The following is a 22,350-nucleotide window of genomic DNA, read 5'->3' on the forward strand; positions in this document are numbered from 1 at the left end:
CCTTCTCTATCTTCCTTTAAATCTCTTCTGTACGAACATTACCGGTCCACATCGTATCCCTAACTTTCTTACTAACTACTAACCGACGTGAGACTTATCTTAAATTATCGTGTTTTATGTGTCTTTTTACTTTATATTTTTAATGTATCATCTTTTTAGTTTAGTTTGTTTTTTTGTTCCTGTTTAGTTTTGTCTTGATAACTGTATATAATATGTATTTTTGCACTAATTGCCTATGTTATGTAATTTAATTCCTTTTTTTTAGTCACAGTGGTTGCCTGGAAGAGATCGCTCGAAAGCGATAAGGCCGCCAGTTGCCCTCCTTTTGATTTAATTATGTAATTTTTTTTATATTGTAGTGTAATGAAGTGTTAATAAATAAGTAGAACCATAGCGCCATCTATTGTGATATTTGACAAATCCCGCCAAACATCTGCACTTTTTATCTTCTACATAACTTCCAAATAATCCATTGATAAGATTTTAATATGAAAATAATACGAACTTATATAACAATTAATTATCGAAATTAATGTCTATAAGATTAAACTCAGATACAGTTTTGATAGCATTTATAGTAATTAAAATTGCCAATCGATTAAAACACGTGTTCTGTTGTGGATATGTTTTAGATTAAATTACAAAATTGAGGCAATTTTTATATTGAGACTTAAATAGCGGTGAGTATTTTTGGATACCTTCTTTGTCACGTTCTATTACCGGAGAAATAAATGTTCGGGGGGTTATGGTAATTAAACATAAATTAGTACTAGTTTTTTTACTTCTTTATTCTACGACGTCCGTCTTTCGATAACTGAGCGTTTTTAAGACTTATGTTATGTGGAACCACCTGCCCACTGAAGTATTTCCGAACTAATTCTACTTTGGATCTTTCAATAAAAGAGCGTATCAATCCTTAAAAGGCAAAGCACTCGCGAGACCCTCTAGCATTGAAAGTGTCTATATCTCTTAGCATCAGATGATCCTCTTTCAACGGGCAAGAGGATTTGTTCTATAAAGAAAAAAATAATAATTTCTTCTTACATCAAGGGGATAATGAACAGGATACATATGACAATTGTAATCTAAAGCACATTGCACATAGTGTAATGTCATCAAGATAAGTTAAAATACATAACTTTGTAAATTTTATTGTAGAGGTAAAAATGGCGATACCGATCGTGGGTAAAGTGGTGATGTTGGGGATCACGCTCGGTGTGATTGCCGGTTTGACAGCGGTGATTATTTTGGTGGTGAACGATTCTGCGGAGAAGGATGATGTATCCACAACTACATCTACCACAGAAAAACCAAGGGACCCGGATATTTTGTACGATATCGGAGTTGGGATAGCTGATATGACAGGACCATGTGTACAGATTAATTTCGTAAGTATCTAACCCAAATTAGAGCTCAATTGCCCTATACTAATTCATACAACGTTATACTAATTCATACAACGTTATACTAATTCATACAACGTAATCCCGTTTTATTCAAAAAAAGATAATCCTATATTTATTATTTCTCTGGGATAAAGTTAAACGTACAACAGTCTCGGTCCATATTCTGATTCATATCTTAGTAACCATCTCGTCTAGAGCGCTGTCAAACGTCATTTAGAAAAAATGTTTATACATGTTATAAATGTTAATACGCAAGTACGGAAACTAAGTCCAACCCACGATAGCGCTTTTGAATTGTAAACTTATGATATGTTCTTTTTTTATTATAGCGTCGGAGATCAAACAAAGATTTTACAGTTGTATCTATTATCAAAATATTTGATAAAATTGAGCTTCTTTGATGAGTTCAACAAAGAAGCCTCTGCTAAGTTGTTGTGATTAATGTTACTAATCCTTATACAAAGCTTAGGTTAGTCTTGAAGTCAACGATGGGAATCAAAATATGTGTCTGCCCACCCTGAGCGTTATCTTACTTGTAATTAAAAGTTTTCCATCTTCACTTCAACTAATAACTAATAAGTGAATACTATTAATAATCCCAGATATGGGTTGATAAATAGCTTATGAAATAACTGACCAATTTGATTATCTAAACGATAATTTTCTAATACAAAGGTACTCAATTGTTTTGTAATACTAACGAAATAGACATTGTGATACCCAAATGAAACGCAATAGCCAGGATTAAGTTATATACGTATTATGCTTTAACATATGAATTCTTAAATTTGTTGTAGTTAAATAAATAAACACTTTTATGGACTTAGGTAAATTTATAATTTTAGTTTTTCGTATATCCGAAATATAGCGTTAAGTATGACTAGCGTATTGGATGTTAAGCATCTCACTCAAATCGCACGCATTGTAGTAATTTACATATTTGTCAGCTTTCTCCATCATACTATTGCTAATTTAATATAGCAAGTATATCACCCTGTATCCTCACGATATTCTTCATCTTTTGCCTTATACAACCACGTGCTAATTGAAAGGAAAATAAAACTACCCTTTGTATCAAAAGAATTTGATATAAACTTTATCTCTAAGTTAATAAAACATTTTTAGATGGGTTACGCGGACATCGGTCAATCAGGTCGCGGTATCCACACGCGCCAGTTCTCGCGTGCGTTTATTTTTGTTCAAGGAGATACCAGGATCGTTCTGGTGACAGCAGATGTCCTGGCAATCGGGATTGGCGTAAGAAGAGAGGTTGGTACATACAATTCTTTTATATCCACTTTAAGATCTAATTCAATGTTTTTCTCATCTGCTAAAGATATTGTTTCTTACAATTAAATTTATAAATGAAAACTTACCTAAGCTATCCGATCAAATAAACCATATTTGTGAACAGAACTGCATACCTGTTGCCTATAAACGGATTAAAAAAATCTAATTGCTAATTGCAGTGATTTATATAATTCATCTTTGACTAATTTTTTTATATGCTTGCATACGACATAAATTCAATAGCTATTTCGATCCATATCGAGTTCATTTACGAGGTTTTTCATCATTTAATTTGTAATTATACTGTCATTTTATATGTTTATGTTGCGACTGAATCCGAGCCCGAACCCTACCAAGTTGAATTCTATAGAAATATAGTATTTGTATCCATGCATATTCAATATAGAAATATGGATTTTTTTCAGGTGGTAAATAAACTTCAAGAGATTTACGGAGATATGTACACGCTACGTAACGTCATACTTACAGCGACACATACACACAGTGGACCTGGCGGCCATCTTGTAGATTTTATATTAGACGTCTCCATACTGGGATTTTCAAAGGAGACATTGGACGCTTATGTCGAGGGAATTACAAGGGTAAGTAAAATTCTATAGGTACAGTATATGATAAACAATAATTGTATACAAATCGTAACAATTTAAAAGTATGTAAGAGTTTGACTAAGTTCAAATGAATCTTGTTATTGCTGACTAGTGATTTGAAGATGCATAAAACTAAAGAACTGGAATAGCAATTATTTTATTATCATTGTTATTCAACTTGCAGCCGTGATGGCCTAGCGTCAGCGTGCGACTCTCATCCCTGAGGTTGTTGGTTTGATCCCCTTCTGAGCACCAATTGACTTTCTTTCTATAAGCGTTAAATACATTCGCTCAAACGGTGAAGGAAAACATCGTGAAGAAACCGGGCTCGCCTTCGACCCAAAGACCCAAAAAATCGACCGTGTGTTAAGCACAGGATGTTGATCACCTACTCGCCTATTCGATTGACAAATGATCATGAAGCAGATACAGAAATCTGAGCCCCAGACTTAAAAAGTTTGTAGTGCCATTGATTTGATTCTTTTATCTTGCAGAGTATTGTACGCGCTCATGAGAACATAGTTCCCTCTCGCTTGTTCTACGGAAGCGCCAATGTTTTAAACGCTCAGTTGAATAGATCACCTTTCTCCTACAATCAAAATCCTGAAGAGGAAAAAAACAGGTCAGACGTAATCTATCAAAACATCTATTTGCATATAATATTTATATTTTCTATATAATCTTGTTATATGAAAAGTGAATCAGAATCAGGCAGATAATAACAATGATAAATAGATTATTATGTTTAGATAATCTTAGTACTAGCAGTTTTGTGCTTCATAACGTATATGTGAAAGTGTAAGTAAATATAAATCATTGTTATTGGTTATTTTTTTTGTAGATACAACACCAATACAGACACAGACTTATCCGTAGTTCGTATAGAGAAGGCCGATGGCAGCCTCCATGGCGTGATGAGCTGGTTTGGAGTACACACCACTAGTATGAATATGACCAATCATCTCGTATCTTCGGATAATCTGGGATATGCAGCAATGAAGCTGGAGGAAACGCTTAACCCTGGAAGTCAGATTGGGAAGGTATATGGCTTAACATTGTTATATTTTATATAAATTATAACTTAGAAGCATCAGAGAAAGGCATCTAAATCTATAACCTGCATTGTGGTCCTTCTTGAAACTTAACATTTTGATCATTTTTTCAGTCAGTTTTTATAGCCCGCCAGAAATTGAAGGGTGTGAATACACCCAGGTTACTATGACGTGTTGGTTAATGGCCTATTTAAAAGAAGATTTCTTTCAGCCATCGATAGTAGCCGGTTTCTTTGCTGCAAGTCAAGGTGATGTGTCTCCAAATACACGAGGAGCACGCTGTGAATTTAGCGGAGAGTCTTGTGACAATCAGTTCGAGTTGTGCGACCAGTGGGAACTTTGTTTTTCAGTGGGACCTGGAAATGATATGTTTGAGAGTACCAGGATCATTGGGACTTGGGTGTACGAAGGTGCTCTGGTCAGTATTTCATAAAAACTTGACAAAATATTTACCATACTTTATATTATATTTATGTACTGTGATTAGATCCAATCGATACATAATTTGTAACCATGATATAGTTCTATCTTTTTAGTATCTATGTTCTACTCAGTTTGGCGTTTTGAATGTATCATACTAATATATTGAGCGGGTTTATTAACAAAAAACAAATATGGCCAATTTATAATTCAGGGTGTTCTGAACAGACCTGGTGAAGAGTTGCGAGGAGAAATCGGTGTTGTTCATCAATTTGTGGAGATGCCATCACAGACCGTTGCTAAGTACAATCCAGTCTCAAGGACTTTTGATACTGTAAGTATCTCATTTTAATTATAAATATTACACGAATTGAATTCATTAACTTAGAACTATCCAAAAATTACAGTCTAATCCAGTGAGCGGTTGCGTTCCAGGCCTCGGCTACAGTTTCGCTTCAGGGACTATAGATGGCGCTAATCTACTTAATATCACACAGGTATGTACCCAGCTCTTTACCGATAACTCTGGTTTCGAATCCAAGAACAACCACATAGTTGCGTTCTAGCAGCTAAGCTTTAAGAAGGGACCGTACCAATTCTCAAAAGGCCGGCAATGCAGCCGCAAGCATATTGTAAGTTTCCATCACTTAACATCAGATAGCTCATCCTTTGGCCCACTGTTCTATTAAAAATAAATTATCCATGCCAGATATTTCACGGTTATAAATGCAAACGTTAAAAGTACAGTAACTCTTTACATAACACTTGTCCGTAGTATTTTAGGATATGCTACTGTAATTTGGTCACCACATTTCAAAATGCACGTTTCCTTATAAGGTTTTGCGTCGTCTACACTTGCGTGGTCGATGACAAACGTACGAGTTTCTCGTTTATATTATGTCAAGGTAGATTCATTGATCTTTTGTATAAATTTTTAACTGTTATACTCATTCTAACCTTCTTACTAAATTTTCCTTTCTTTGTAATCCTAGAGTTACTAGAAATAAAACTTTTCTATACGTACCTACGGCTAGTTTATCTGTTACTTTTGTAAGGGCTAGTGATCTAGATCTTAGGGTATGAAATTAAACACTCCAATAATGTCTTGATTAACTATAATTCATTGACTTTACATGAACTGTATAACTTTAAACTTAAACTAGGGAATGCCTTTTATAATCTGTTTACTACTCCTTCTCTTCTCTAGCTTTTTCTTGTCCCTACCACGGTTTATTTGAAGCCATTAATAAAAAGAAATATAATAACGATAACAATGATTATCTCTATTACAATTATTGGAATTCTGTAATAATCTTAGTAGTAATAAGGTAAAATGAAATAATTATATTAATTTTGTGTCTTATTTCAATGACAATAAAATCCTTTTGTTAAACTTTATCTAATTTTACTTTATTTAACCAATTTCTTTAAAGTTGCATATAGTAGATAATTTTTCGAAAAATAAGTTTCACTTCTTACGTGTACACGCACATTTTTTTTTATTTTGTGGTTGCTAGCTAACTTGCATATGTTCTAATATAATTGATATGTATTTGTTGTTTCAAACTTATATATAAACAATAAAATAAAGCTTTTCAAAACTATCATCAGCTTATAATATTAAAAGTGTGCTTACAAATTTATGTTGTACCATTTCAGGGCACACTAAATAATAATACATTATTAGATGCCATAAGCGGCGTAGTAGCGAATCCGACTGTTGAAGACATTGAATGTCACGCGCCAAAACCGATTCTTCTCGCCACTGGTAGGGTATGTAACGTTTGAATTCCCTTATCTCAGGAACTACTTACTACTAATAAAAAAAGTAATGAAAAATCAATGGCGCTACAACCTTTTTAGGTCTGGGCCTCAGATTTCTGAATTATTTATATTGCTGTATCTGTTTCATGATCCTTTGTAAATTGAATATGCAAGTAGTTGATCAGCCTTCTGTGCCTGACGCACGCCGTCGACTTTTTGGGTCTAAGGCAAGCCGCTTTCCTCACGGTGTTTTCCTTCTAGCTAATGTTAAATGCGCACATGTAATGAAAATCCATTGGTCGGGATCGAACCTACGACCTCAGGGATAAGCTTCGCACGCTGAAGCCACTAGGCCAATACTATTCGTACCTACTACTAATATTTATTGTATTGGATAATCTATTTATCCAGAATGAATGAGATGGGTTCTGTCCCTGTTTTGTGATCATTTCTCTTTCTAATAGACAAGTAGATAATCAACCTTCTGATATATAGATCAAAACGGTATATCGAGTTTAAACGCGCACATAGACAGTAAGTCCATTGGTGCATAGCCCAGGCTCGAATCTACGAACTCACCACAGGAATGAGAGTCGCAGACTGAAGCCGATCAGAAAATAGCACGACTTAAAAGAGATAAGGGTGAAACAGAAATAGCAATTTGAAGCATTCTCTATTAAATATCTATATGAAGTTATTAATTGTAACTTTAATTTTTTTTTCAGGCAAACTTCCCATTTCCCTGGCACTCTAGCGTGGTATCAGTCTCTCTAATTTGGCTCGCTGGCTTAGCAATAGCTGGCGTCCCAGGTGAGCCCACGACAATGGCAGGCAGGCGGATAAAGGATGTCGTCAGTTCGATTCTGGAGGAAAAAACATTGGAACCAAGAGTGGTTGTATCCTCGCTCTGTAATGAATATATACATTATATTACTACGTTTGAGGAATACCAGGTAATAAAATTAATTTACAAATTTTGTCCCTATTTTATTCATTTCATATATCTATCTATATGGATAATTAGTTTTTCTGATGTCAAGTAATACCGCCAATGGACACTCAATGTCAGAGCTTCTTTTCTTTAACGACCCTTAGTCGAATTGGTCCCGAAATACTTTAGTGGGCAGCTGGTTTCAAAAACTTCCTTAAAAAAATGCTCAGTTGTGAAAGGATGGACGTCGAGGGGATGCAGGTGGAATTTCTCATGCTGCCTCTACGTCCGATGATGAAACTGCAAAGTCATATTTTATCATAGTCTTAACATTTAATTTTTACCTCATACCACTGTCGGAGCACCAGAAAGCGAGCAATTTTTGATATAAAACAAAGAATATAAATAAAAAGAAAGAAAGAATATAAAATTAATATAATTTTTCTTCCAGGTGCAAAGATACGAGGCAGCATCAGTCATATATGGACCGAACACTTTGGATATATTCCTTAACAAATTTAGAGAGTTTACTAATATAGCGTTAGAGGTAAATAAAAACGGGTTTGTCTTTAACAGGTACATCGTTAATTCAAAAATGTACCCTGCATCAAAATAATAGCAAACAATGATTTAAAAATAGGCTTCGTTATTAAGGCCCTATCCCAGCACGAATTTATGTGTCAGTGTCTCGGGGTAGATTGCGGTACGCAAAGGAGAGCTGGAGCGCAGAGGCGCGCCGGCTAGTAATAACAATTAGTTATGTAAAACATTAAATTAATGTAATTTTATCAATTTTTTTTTTGAAATAGATTGCTTGGCTTGTGATAAAATATATCGTGTACATTTTAAACTCATGTTCCGTATACATTTTCGTCATAAAATGAATTTAATGTGTTAAAAATTGGCTATTTTTTTCTATCGAGTGAAGCTTTTTAAATCGTGTATCGATCTTTCAAAATGGATACATAAACTACTCAACTCCACCATATATTTGTTCCATTTGCCATACTTCAAGAAACGATGACAAAAAATGGAAATAAACAATGTGCTTTTTTGGAGTTGTGCGACCGTATAGGCGACCCTTAAGTGGTATTTTCCAAAAAGAAAAATGGAATTTTTTTTCAAACAAAATTTATTTACAGGCTAATAAATAATATTTTTATATTAAGTAATCTTTATTCAAATAAATTGTTAACATAGCTTTTGATTAATATCTGTGTTTGCCGTGTGTCGCTTAACCCTAAGGACGTACGTTCAAAATGCAATTGATTTTCCTTAATGCATGCTCAATTAACAATATTCGTATACTGTGTGTATATATTGAGTAACCGCTCTGTCTTAGATTTAAAAACACTGAAATCTTATCTCTTATTAAGCAAATATGGTTGGCGTAATAATATTGTGTACACATTTTGTTATTTTTCAGGGTGGTAATGTTCCAGCGGGCCCAACGCCCATAGACTATCGTAACAATACTATAAGCCTCATCCCATCCGTGATCTTAGATGTAGCACCAATGGGTCGCAACTTTGGAGATGTATTGGAGGAACCACAGTCGGCACGGCCAGGGGATACTGTTAAAGCTACATTTGTAAGTATTTGTTCAAAATCCTGGACGTGTTTCGAAGTATATAGCGGAAAGTTTGAATATTATTCGCATGGAATGTATATATAATGTCTAGTTCCTGAGATCCAGACTCTGAGAATAGTAATGCATTTTAAAACTTTTATTTTCGAAGATTGCAGCAAACCCGCGAAACAATTTACGCCAGGAGTCAACTCACGCCACAGTTGAGAGACTGGAACTGGGTAGATGGCTGGTTGTGGCTACTGATGCTGACTGGAGTACCAAGTTAGTACCTACTAACACCTTACTTTCGAGTACATCTGTAGTAAAATACTCCTAATTGAAATATTCAATGCGTTCGTAATCAGCGAAATAATAATTATTTCTGATTTAGGTCGATTATTATGATTATTTCAAACAAATATATTTGTGATATATTTATTTCTCGTTTAACAAGCATTATAACATCGTACGTTTATGTGTATTAGTGTTAGCAAATCTGTGATGCTTTATGTTTCGTCGACGTTATTTTTTCTAAGTTTGTTTAATTAAATTTTTACAAAATATCATTTTACTGAAATAACTAACTTAATATTATTTTACTCTATTTCTTATCAGTATAACAATGTGAGATATAATTGTATTATTTTTTTATATCTTACAGATTCACATGGCAACAAGAGTCCATCTTAGGAACGAGTACCGCAACCTTTGAGTGGACTATTCCTGTTGACATTCCGATCCTCCAGGTTCCATACCGCATCGTGTACTATGGGACTGCAAGGGGAATCCAGGGGAGTTTTAGAAATTTTGAAGGAAGATCCGCCAGCTTTAATATTAATACAATAAATAGTTAATTTTATTAATTTGTTTTATTTTGAATAAGTAAATCAATCATTTATGTATCTAGGAATTAAACATAGTACATTCAGAGTACACGTGTTGAGTATACTTAGTACATGACAGAGTTACGAAGCCACGAGTCGTCAATTATAGTTATAAATATAGTACTTCCTCATGTATCACGTGCACGAGTCTTGACACGGAATAATCACCCTTATTGCTAAGAATTATGGTCTAAATATAGTGTAAAATACCATGCGACATTCAGTGTTTTTCATGCGTTTGTACTAGATAGTCTTGTCACTGTTATTACAACTGCATACATTACGACAAAATCTGTGAAATTATGACTTTTCAGAAGATTTTAAAGGATTACAACTAATGTAGGTACTTTACTTATACAGAAATCATATTAATCAAATAAGAGTTTTTTTAAAAGTTATAATAACTATTCAAAATTGACAGTGCAAAAGGATACCAAATGCAACGTGATGAATACACCGAGATTTGCCCACGCTGTCTTGATGTAGCTTGTAAAATAAGCAATAGTTTTCCTTCAAATCTATAACTGTCAATTATGTTCTTCCTAGATAAAAACATCATAAAGAAACTTTCAACGTATTTGTTGAACGTAACTAAAACCTTTTTTTGAAAGTTCTTTTACTGTATTAGAAATTAAAACATTATTATGTTTTGTTTAATCGCTGTAATAATAAACATATCGACATTAGCATTGTAAACACTAAAATATCTGGGGTCATAAACTTAACGACGATAAATATTTGATAAGCGATATACCCATTTGTCTTAGCACTGTTTAGTGATACAAGTGAGTGTTTAAAAATTTCAAGGTAAGTAAATTTAATATGAATTATAAGAGGTCGAACAGTGATTAACACATACATATTGAGATACCTAATAGTTTCTATTTATATATTTAATACCAGTTTTAGAAAGCACATTCGTTATTTAAAAAATATAATTAAGATTAAAATTATGACGATGCCAATGTTATGTCATAAAATGTTTTTGTTTTGATTTCGAAAACATCAATCGATGTCGGGATTTCTGCATCTGTTTCATGATCATTATTCAATCTAATAGCCAAGAATGGTGATCAGCCACCTCTGCCTGACGTTTTACGTTTTGGGCAAGCCCGGTCACGATTTTTTCCTTCAATGTTCGTGCGTATGTTAAATGCGCACATAAACAGAAAGTCTATTGATGCACAGCTGAGGATTGTACCTATGGCCTCATAGATGAGAGTCGCATGCTGAAGCCACCAGGCCAACACTGCTCCTGACAAAGCACCTACTTACATTAACATAACACCAATTGTCACAGGTAATAAACGATGGCGAAAACAATTACAAAGAAGATAATAAATAGTCCAGAAACGTGTGTGGACGATAATCTGCTTGGAGTTGTGGCTCTTTATCCTAGTTTGAGACTTCATCCGAAGCATAAAGTCATTACTATACGACAAAATGTGAGTAAATTATCACTAAAAATTGAGTGTAATCAAGTTAGCCTTTAAGGCGGTATCACCAAACATCAAACACCTGATATTCACAAACGCAAATACCAAAGTATTACTTTGTCACAATTATTTAACAGATGTTATTGGGGGTTAATAACTTAAAGTCGCTTTTTGAAAAATTTAGACTAAGTTGAAGCTTTATTATACATATTTATACATTATTAGTATTATTTATTTGTTTTCTAGGTAGATTCTAAAAGGGTAGCGATACTGGGAGGTGGTGGATCTGGCCATGAACCATTTGCAGCAGGTATTGGACTGTTATTTCTAATTTCATATACATTACACTCCATAGATATACAGTATTTACAATATACCTACATAGTAGTAACAATAATAAAAATTGTTAAATAGAAAATTAAAACGAATTTAAAAAGTTTGGTTAGGGACCGTTGGCAGTGTACCTTAATTCAGCAGTAATTTTCGCTGTATTGCCTTACTCATTCGTTGAGCGAGGAAAGCACCAGCTCTGGGGTCACCGCTACTATCAACTAGGCGCATACTTAAATCTTTAATTAGGGTCTATGCACTTGAACCCCACAGATTAAGAGTCTCTACTACAAAGGAACAAAATCAAAGTTGGACATGAAACATTATTGTTTCGCCGGTATTAAATACACTTTTTGAGCTCAGCTAATACAGATGTTAGTCCTCTTTCATAAATGTTTAATTAAAATAGTTTATAAATAATAGGATTGATCGGCTCTGGGATGTTGGATGGTTCAGTGGCTGGAGGAGTGTTTGCATCTCCACCAACAGGCCATGTCCTGTACGGAATAACACAACTGTATAAATACAATTCAGGTAGGTGTAATTCCACTTTTAATTAAATATATTTTGTATTTGTGTTAAATACCAATGCTAATTTATAGGTGGCGTCTTGGTGATACTTGGAAACTACACGGGAGACAGATTGAATTTCGGTAAAGCTATTGAAAAAGCTAAAATTTCGGGAATAAAGGTTAATATATAGTATTTGTATCAATGGCCAAAACTAATAAATTAAATTAAATACTAATACAACTAATTCTTCACTGAGACGTCATGAGACATTACGATCTAGCCTAACATAAGACTAATAAGTAATTAAGGTTAAACTACTTCACTAAAAAGGACATTAACATTCAGTCTCTATTAAGAGGAATATACTCTGTTCGTGAGTTCTATTTTTTATTTACGACTTTAGAATTTAAGTCTAACATCCACTAACACTTATTCACTAATATTTATAGTTTTACATTGTTAAACTAGTATAACATTCTCAGTTATTTGACACAGGTGGAAAGTCTTATTGTGGGAGAAGACGTCGCATCGAGTCAAAATAAAACTGGAGGGCGGAGTATGTGTGGGGAAGTTTTCTTTTATAAGGTATAGCAGTTTAAGTAATTAACCATATAACATAAATATATATGTTCCTTATAAAGTGGAAAATAATTTGGCTGATATTGACGGCTACTGTTTAAATTTGTAAAGCGATTTTTTTGATTTCGGATAATTTCTCTTCACTGCATCGAATTCGATATAATTCTTTGCTTGTTTTTAATAAAAATATAAAGAACGAAGTTAAGAATATACATTTAAATATCAGTTTCATTAGACAATTTTCTATCTCTATCTTTTTTGGTTTATGTATTCGAATCTTTCGCGAATACAACAAAAAAACCTCTGTAAGTAGCGTAGCGTACAGAGCTTGATATATTCGATAGTGGGCTACTGATAGTAAAAAAAACGTTGTTAATCGGATACATAACCCGCATTGTTAGACGACTATGTATTTTTACGTAACTAAACTTTGTGGTTGAAGTGTAATTTTTTTGTAAAATTTATGTTCATCGTTATGTATTTTATTTAATAGATTGATTGTAATTATAGAAAATGCATTACATATGATTTAATAAATTAAAATGTATTCAAATTAATGTTTCAGTTGTGTGGAGCTATGGCTGTAAAGGGATATGATGTGGAATCGATTCGCGAGATGGCACTTGAAGTTAACAAAAACATGGCGACATTGGGTGTCTGTCTGACTGCTTGCTCTCTACCAGGTATTTATTATCATTGATCAAAAAAGTTTCTGCCAAAAGTTTATACCATGAAACCAGTTACCTACACTTAAAAAATAAAAACAATGGCGCTACAACCTTTTTAGGTCTGAGCCTCAGATTCTGTATCTGTTTCATAATAATTTGTTAATCAAATAGGCAAGTAGGTGATCAGCCTTCTGTGCCTGACGCACGCCGTCGACTTTTTGGGTCTAAGACAAGCCGGTTTCCTAACGATGTTTTCCTTCACCGTTCGTGCTAATGTTAAATGCACACATAGAAATAAAATCCATTGGTGCACAGCCGGGGATCGAACCTACGACCTCAGGGATGAGAGTCGCATGCTGAAGCTACTAGGCCAACAATGCTCTAGTTATCTACATTTACCACACGATATATTGCACAGGCAATATATTTGTAGTTGTAGTTTGTTTTTGTTTTATTTGTATTTATAGAAATTAACAAGCTTAGGTTTTTTTTGCAATTTTTTTGCAGGTCAACCACCTTTGTTCGAGATAGCATCAGATGAGATGGAGATCGGCGCAGGAGTTCACGGCGAAGCCGGTATTGAAAAGCGGAAGATGGGAACAGCTAAAGACATTGTTAAACTTATACTTGACCAGGTATTTCAAATTTGCGAGGCTCGTTAGTTGAACGCTTCTGCGGATTCAAGTCACGAAGGTTTCATATTTAAACTACAGTTCTAACCAAATTACCCTACGATGAATCATCATATATGTGTAGAAAATTGTACTTACGCTTACATCACCGGAGTTTAGTTATAGCCTTAACTATCACCTTTGGTTTGAAAGAGTCTAAATACAAATTAACTTAAGAAGATCGAGATGAAGTCAAAAGCTGCTAGAATATATTTACTTTTTCCTATATAGGTGATAAGTCATTTGAAGCTTAAACAAGGAGCTACAGTAGCTATTATGATCAACAATATGGGTGGTACATCTATCATGGAAATGAATATCATCGCAGCTGAAGCAAGACAATATTTAGGTAACTTCTTTTTATACTTTGATCGGTCTTCCTATATTATAGATATCATAATCCAAAGAGGACTTCTATAGTAAGGCAGAGGTGATCAGCAAACCGATTTAAACTCCTAATAATTTCTAGTTTTATTTTTATCATTCACATTTTCCAGATAGATCTAAAATCCGCGCTGAAAGAATATATTCTGGGCATCTAAAAACCTCCCTGGAAATGCAAGGTTTCCAAATCTGTTTGCTCCACTTGAATGAGATTCATGGCAAGTTATGGTTGGACCTCTTAGACCAACCCACTGAGGCCGTGGGCTGGACTGGAGGTGTCATGTCTGTTAGACCTACTCAAGAATTGGAACATGGAGATGAAGAAGACTTGCAGAGCGATGTACATAAGGTATGATATTAGTTCTACTAATCTTACGTAAAGGTCGTGTAACTGTCGTGGAAATAGTATACCTAAAATAAAAATAAAACATATTTTAGGGAGATGCCGGACCGTCATTAACTAAAAAGGATCAAGATGTGATACAGAAGAGTTTGATGGCGGCTGCAGAAGAGTTGGTGAAGAACGAAGAACTCCTAAACAGACTGGACTCGGGTTGTGGAGATGGAGATTGTGGTATTACGATCAAGAAATTTGCCGAAGGTAGTGTTTTATTATATATGTCGGAGCAATGGCGCTGGTATCGGCTACTATTTTCATTATTTAATAACATCAAATTCAAATTAGTTAATCTAATACGATATAACAAATCTGTTATATCGTATTAGATTTACCTAGATGTTATAACTATCAACATAGCAAGTGTACAAACAAATACTACCTCAAATAGGAATAATATACGGTAATAATATTCTTAAGGTTGATAAAAAGGATAAACACAATATTGAGATACATTTGATAAGCTAAGAGTAGACACATCACTTCCAGTATTGCCTATATAGGTAGGTAGGTATGTCTTTTGCATTGTGATAAAAACTTTTTGATGTTATGATTTTCCATTAAAAAATATTTTTTTTGACTAGTCATACATCCTAACCCTGGACTAGGTTGCCCGTAAGTCTAATCAAACGTAGCAAACGTTTTGGGCGGTTTCAGACTAGCGTATTTTTCTTCGCTTCTACGGTCGTTTCAGTATACGCGCTTACACGTGCACATCAAAAAACCAGACGCGCGTAAATTTACACGTACATTTCGGCGTGTGCGCTGAAACCGGTAGTGGCGTCGTGTCACTATTAACATGGATTCTGACGAAGAAACATTGCTTTTTCCTTACATGAGCTTAGAAGTGCGTCAACGCTCGTACGAGTTAAGCGTGTGCCCAAAGGCACACCTTTATGTGCCTACATGCACTCCCAAAGTCGAGCTTCAACGCGCATAAAAAAACACTAGTCTGAAACCGCCCTTTATGTGTGTGTATCTTTACTGTTTAGGGTGAATTAAATTTAAAAATTGTCCTAACGTTTCGCGCAGAGCATTGTGCATGGTTACGGGACTTACTACTTATGCGATTGTAAGAATATATAAAAAAACCGTAATTTTACAGCTGTGAAGTTATATTTGAAGACGGCATCGTTGGAATATCCGTCTAACGTATTGTGGGAGCTTTCGGAAATGGCAGAGTTAGATATGGGCGGCACTTCTGGTGGCATTTACAGTTTAGGTCTCGCTGCTGCCTCACAGGCTTTGGCAAGGTCGGTTTATATAGTACTATTACACGTCTCATAGCTTCAAAGGGTCAAGTTAGTTTTAGTTAACTGGTTCCTAATTATTAAATATTAAAATAAACTGTTAAAAAAGTATCATCTCAACATATTTTTATTTGTTAGGGGAAAAACTAATGATCGTAACATCTGGTTATCTGCATGGAAGAGCGCAATGGAGGCCATCTCGAAGTATGGTGGGGCAGAGCCTGGTGACAGAACTATGGTAAGAAACTGTAAAGATCTATCTTTATCTCCTGGGTGGTGTGATGCAATAATATACCTAAATAACAAACCATACTCCATAGCGCTAAAAAACCTGCATCATGGGCACATGCATACCCCCACTTACACAGCCGAAGTAGGTATTACTTAGTTAAATATGTTTAATAATTTTTATTAATGTTTTCCTTTCGTTAATGTTTGAAACATTTTGTTTTAAATTTTTTAGATATTATAAGATCTACTAATAAATGGAATATATTACTTAGTTTTTGAGCATGCAATTACAAATAAATAAAAAGCAACTTTAACGGTATCTTTTGGGTCTGGTGACTTCTGGCATTTTATCTATCTAGTAAGTGCACGGTACCTGTAATTAATGAATAATTATTTTCTCATTTTTTTTATATATACTATTTAGTCCCATCAATACTCAAAGATAGACAAAGTTCTATAGGTGTATATAATAAGCAGATATATATATATTTTAAACTAAAATCTGGGATATAATATTGTTAAATGTATTTTTGTCAACAGCTAGATACGTTACATAATGCAGCGGAAGCATTCAAGGAAAATATAGAGGCTGACATAAAAACAATTCTTTTGAAAATCGGTGAAGCAGCAGATTTGGGAGCAAAAAATACTGGCCACATGACCGCAAGGTGACACACATTTAGATATAGACATATACATAACATTTATTACTAACAAAACACACACACGGAAACACACGAAATAACAATAATCAAAGACACAGAAAATAAATAAAAAAGAATGAGACATAACAAGTGATGCGTGTGTGCTATCGTTGTAATTGGCCCTGGCTCAGCATTTCTTAAACCTAGCTATTTAAACATGTTTTATTCTAAGGGACATTGCATTGATTGAAAACCCAATCATTTTAATATGCTTTGTTTCACATATATCTACTAATATTATTTTAGATCTTTAATAAAATAAAAAACTCGACGCGAATGCGATCGCTATTCCCGGATAGCTCGAAGAACCAAAATGTACGGTTCCTGGGACATCGGGATGCTTTAAATAATAGAGGATTTTAGTTATACTCTATATTAAACATTCGCATACAACAATAGAATATAAGCGAAATAATTAAATGTATGTAACGAATTAATGCAATGTAACAGTTGAAGAGAATGCCTACGTCGTGCTATGCTCTCGGGATATAACTCCGACGAGTTAGGAAATCGCCACGCTTAAAAAACTAAGAAAGCCTGGATGAGCAAAATATACCTACAGCCGTAGCTCGTACAAAACTGGCCCAATTTAAAATATTATTTTACCATTCGAATGCACATTGCTGCAGAGGTTGGAACATTTTCCAAAAATATTTAAAATAAATTGAACGGCGCTGCGCAAACTGGCGCAGGCCGCTTGTAATCTTTGATGTAAGGTTATTCTATCCTTATATAACATCAAAAATTTAATTTAATTATATTTATTATTTTCTCATATTTGTATTTGCTTATTTTTTTTAATACAGGGCTGGTCGTGCCTCGTACGTATCGAGCGTTTACATTCGCGATGAAGACGCCGGCGCACGAGCATCCGCCATTTGGATCAAATCTATACTTACGACTATGGTTGACAATTTATGATTTGAAAATGAAAAATGTCTCCTATTATTTTAATACGATAACGAATAATAAATAAAACAAATTCTACTAACGATATATTTTATTTATCACAATAAAATGATAATTTATACTAGACTACATTATTTTAGATGTATCACTTAGTTTAAATTTTGAGGATAAAAAATCTAAAACCATTTTCTATAGTTAGACACAGGTGATCAGTCTAGAATAAAAATATATAGACTCTAATGTTACGATACAAAAATAGTAGCGATTTGAGATACTATAAGTGATACATTAAAGTATATTATTCTAAAAATCCCAATCCGCGGTTTTTTCAATCTCCATATCGGAAAGTTTCTCTTCAAGTAATAAAGCTGATATATCACCTGAAGACAGATAAATTTGCTTCAGAAAATAAGACCTTATTAATAAACCAGTGCCATTACAATCTTTTAGGCTTGTGCTTCAGATTTTTGTATATTTCGTGGTTATTTTTTTCTGTTACTTTTTGGGTCGCATGCCGGCTTCGTCATGATGTTTTCCTTCACCTTTTTTTAAACACCTTGCACGACTTTATATATATATTATTATAAATTTAATAACATTTGATATGATATTTACGATACAAATAATATAAGAATTGACCAATTCATATGACAAATAATGTAAAATGTAAAACCCCTTTAAGACAAATTTGCGTGCCATTGTGTGTGGCAGAATATGCAAACATACTATTTTACCACCTTTTTGTGCCATATTCTTTCAATAAATTATTATTATTAAAGTCTTGCACCAATTTCTATGTGCCAGAGCCGGAGAGCCTACAAGATCAAGGATCCCACCAGGCCAAACAGCTGTCCACTGAAGTTTTTCCGAACCAATTCGACTAAGGGTCGTTCATGAAAAGAGCGTACCAATTCTTAAAAGGCCGGTAAGGCACTTGCGAGCCTTAATGTAAGTGTCCATGGGCGGCGGTATCACTTAACATCAGAGGAGCCGCCCCGTGGGCCTCCTATTACATTAAAAAAATCCCTACCCGATACACATGTACTATGCAAATAACAACACAATTTATAAACGTTGAGTAGGCAATAGATTTTTAATCCTTTTGGGGCTTTAAAATCCTTTAAAGTTATCTAGTTTCAATGTTTTAAAATATACATATCCATGTCTCCTTGTCTCAAGACAAGTCGACGAGCATTCTTCTGTGCCTACCAATTTGCAGAAATTATTACAGGAATCGATTTCCGGATCATTCGCCATCTGCTATAACCTAAGAGGTATACTTACAATGGTCTGGTTTAATTGGTTTAACTCGTCCAATAAGGCTTGGCAGGAAGTCTGTTCGTCGGATTTGTTTGAAGAAAGCGTGATTCAACAATTGACTCGCTGACGGACGCTTGTCTGGATCCCTGTGACCGTAAATAAATATTAAATATCCCTATTAGAATTGTTTCATATACGTAATCGTTTAATGTGATGTTAAATTGATTATATAAAAGAGAAATGAGACAGTTTATTATGAATTGTTAAAAAAGGAGTGGCGCTAGAAATTTGGTCTGTGGTCCGGTGGCCTACACGCGACGTGCCGTCGTCTGTTAAGTCTAGCCGTGGTTCCAACCCATAATAACTAAGTAAAAGTCTAAAATATTTTTCAAATAATTTGTTGAGGTAAAGAATCAACGTTTTACTGCAGTGGGGGCATCTCCTTTGCTTTCAGAAAATTTATTAAGTTTAATTTCTGGGAAAAGAGTGCAAAAACATGAATGCTATTAGAATTTTTTTAAATGTTATAATCACAACACATTTATATTTTAATAATAAAAAATTAAGACTTGAAGATTATATATAATATCTATTTAAAAAAATCTGTATTTAATCTGTTAAATAGTTATTGACTTTACTAAACATAAAACGTAAAATTTACTAATGTTATATGTAGACATCATAATTCTAAATTACCTGTGTAAGGCACTGTCAGTAAGTCTATGAAAGGCGTCTGACAGTTTACGTCGTGCGTACACGAGCCGCACTCGACACATTCCCTCTGCGCTGTCACCCACACCGCTGTCAGTGTTATACATACCTGTCAAAATAAAGGAGGTTGTACCACACAAAAAAAAATTAGTATATTTACATAGAGGCAAAATAAAACTAAAAAATCTCACTTTTCATTTCCCCATCATCCAACGGTTCCGGAAACGATGAACAGTCAAGTAGTTGCGGTCGATTGCCCCTCACTTTTTCAGTGAACATAAGTGTAGTGGGCACTTCAGAGAATGGAACTGCTCCATTGGCTAATTCACAGCATAAGATTCCCAGGGAATATATATCCGACTGCTCATCATAGCCTTTGAGATTCTAAAACAATTCTGTCAGAGTCAAATATGAAATTATGATTGCAATAGCATTTTCTATTATTCAATTAAATTTGATGATTGATGCAAATCAATTATACATAAAACACCCATAAAAATAAGGATCACCAAACTGAATGCAGTTTGCTATCGCAATACAATCATATGGAGGCATATTTTTAAATTATAAGTTTCCACATTTTTCATAATCAAATATGTCTATATACAAACTATATTTATTAAAGAAATAATGTAGGAATTTTACCTGTTCTAATAACTCAGGGCTTAGCCACATTAAGTTAGCATTATCATGATCAGGGGGTGGCAAACTATGCAGATGTTTCTGTCGTCGCCCACGCAGCATCATACTTGCAGCACTGCGAAGGCCCGATAACCTTACATTACCCTGTGTATCTAGTAACACATGACTCGCTCGCACACTTCTGAAAAACAACAATATTTAGTTATTTTTAAATTGATATAAATTTATTATTATTATTCAAAATTTGTTTATATATATAATATATAATTGCTTTATGTAGGCAATTTTTCGCATAGTAAGTCCTAGTGATAGAGCATGCAATTCTCAACCTGTGTAAGCCATGTATGTGTGAGTACCAAACAATAATAGCTAGGTAACTAACAATAGTAATAAAATATCAACTTTCAATGCCATGCAATAAAATGAATAACACAGTAATGTGATATGAACAAATAATTTGAAGGTTTTTATTAAAATGTAAATATGCAATATGTGTTGTGTATTCTTTTATTAAATGAGCAGAATATGGTTTAAATTTTTAACATTTGATATTATGTAAACAACCAACCTGTGTACATAAAACTGTTTATGTAGGTATTGTAACGCCAATAACACATCCCTTAAAACAATGGCACAGGCAAGTTCTGGTAGGCCTTCTTGGAAGTATCTATCCAATATATCTCGACAGGAACCCAGCTCCATTAGAGGAGATACCACATATAACTCCTGGCCATGAACAAAGGATGTCAAGTATGGAAGTATATTCTGATGTTGCAGCTCTTTTCTAGTTAGAATGTCTTGCTGAAAAAAAAATGCAATTTCTGTAACAAATGTTATGTTGACTACAAATAATAATTTTAGTTCTCACTAAATAAACGTTCTCTTGGCGATTTTTACTAAACTGAGAAGAGAAATAAATATACCTGTATCAAATTGGCTTTTTCCCTTGATTTGTCCACAAAATACCTCTTAATAGCGACATTTTGATTATCGGGCTTGTGAACGGCTGAATACACAACGGCGATACCTCCACAACACTCCGATACTATGGAAGTCAATTGATAATCGTTTATGTCAGGGTTAAACATCTCGCCTGATATGGATGCACTAGCTCAATATTTACGCATTTACGATAGTTAGAACATAGCTGGCAATTGTGATGTTTACAAGAAGATTGTTTATAATTTCAAGTCTATAAATAAACAAAATATTAAGGAAAACAACAGCTGTTTCAAATCAAAATAATCGTCAGTTTCAGGCTCTCTTAAATTGACATTAATGACAGTTCTCTATAACTATGTCAGAATGACTATTGACTATTCAGTTGTTAGTCGGCTGAAAAGAAACTCACAGATTATAAGACACTACCATTTACAATTTTAACTGTTCATTAATGTAAATTTGTTACGTAGCATTGTTGGAGTTGTAATAAATGTAAGAAAAACTAACAAATTTAATATTGTATTGGAAGAAGGTATCAATGTCACTGACAGAAAAAACAAAAGAAGAAAAATTTCAATAGTTCATTTTTTATACAATAGAATTCTAATAACAGAGTACTACTCTACTGTATCTATTTAACTGTGGTTGAATTCAAGTCAAGTCAAACATTAAGTTCAAATATTAATATAATAATTGTTAATATAAACTGTTATAAATGTTTATATAAACATTCTAATTTAATGTCAATTTAAAGTGTTATTTTAACTATGTATACAAAACTATATATGTACAGGTACT

The 22,350-nt window shown here is 33.9% G+C and overlaps 3 protein-coding genes across 4 annotated transcripts; 2 read left to right on the plus strand and 1 right to left on the minus strand.

The window, feature by feature from the left end:
* The first annotated feature begins 576 nt into the window (after positions 1 to 576).
* On the plus strand, positions 577 to 9,900 carry LOC123709027 (neutral ceramidase-like). The gene is made up of 15 exons (XM_045660107.1): positions 577 to 680; positions 1,159 to 1,388; positions 2,532 to 2,675; positions 3,122 to 3,298; positions 3,799 to 3,926; positions 4,146 to 4,344; positions 4,568 to 4,774; positions 4,991 to 5,110; positions 5,184 to 5,273; positions 6,436 to 6,549; positions 7,266 to 7,493; positions 7,923 to 8,018; positions 8,898 to 9,062; positions 9,211 to 9,323; positions 9,703 to 9,900. Exons 2-15 carry the CDS (start codon positions 1,167 to 1,169, stop codon positions 9,893 to 9,895), a joined length of 2,196 nt encoding a protein of 731 aa, XP_045516063.1. The 5' UTR covers positions 577 to 680; positions 1,159 to 1,166; the 3' UTR covers positions 9,896 to 9,900.
* Positions 9,901 to 10,157: 257 nt separating this feature from the next.
* On the plus strand, positions 10,158 to 18,079 carry LOC123708455 (triokinase/FMN cyclase-like). 2 transcript variants are annotated; one of them, XM_045659166.1, is made up of 15 exons: positions 10,158 to 10,264; positions 11,226 to 11,370; positions 11,608 to 11,671; positions 12,115 to 12,225; positions 12,294 to 12,382; positions 12,700 to 12,789; positions 13,349 to 13,466; positions 13,959 to 14,086; positions 14,354 to 14,471; positions 14,620 to 14,855; positions 14,945 to 15,107; positions 16,009 to 16,156; positions 16,292 to 16,391; positions 16,925 to 17,052; positions 17,895 to 18,079. In XM_045659166.1, the coding sequence occupies exons 2-15, from the start codon at positions 11,236 to 11,238 to the stop codon at positions 18,007 to 18,009; spliced, it is 1,743 nt and encodes a 580-aa protein (XP_045515122.1). In that variant the 5' UTR covers positions 10,158 to 10,264; positions 11,226 to 11,235; the 3' UTR covers positions 18,010 to 18,079. The 2 variants fall into 2 exon arrangements, with proteins under 2 accessions (XP_045515122.1, XP_045515121.1); XM_045659165.1 differs by lacking the exon at positions 10,158 to 10,264 and adding an exon at positions 10,557 to 10,732.
* Positions 18,079 to 21,864, minus strand: LOC123708456 (STE20-related kinase adapter protein alpha). The gene is made up of 7 exons (XM_045659167.1): positions 21,534 to 21,864; positions 21,179 to 21,411; positions 20,614 to 20,791; positions 20,160 to 20,352; positions 19,954 to 20,077; positions 19,282 to 19,403; positions 18,079 to 18,377 (listed from the first exon to the last, which is right to left on the minus strand). The coding sequence occupies exons 1-7, from the start codon at positions 21,696 to 21,698 to the stop codon at positions 18,301 to 18,303; spliced, it is 1,092 nt and encodes a 363-aa protein (XP_045515123.1). The 5' UTR covers positions 21,699 to 21,864; the 3' UTR covers positions 18,079 to 18,300.
* Positions 21,865 to 22,350: the final 486 nt, after the last annotated feature.

This window comes from Pieris brassicae, chromosome 4, assembly GCF_905147105.1.
Source record: "Pieris brassicae chromosome 4, ilPieBrab1.1, whole genome shotgun sequence".
Classification (NCBI taxonomy): domain Eukaryota; kingdom Metazoa; phylum Arthropoda; class Insecta; order Lepidoptera; family Pieridae; genus Pieris; species Pieris brassicae.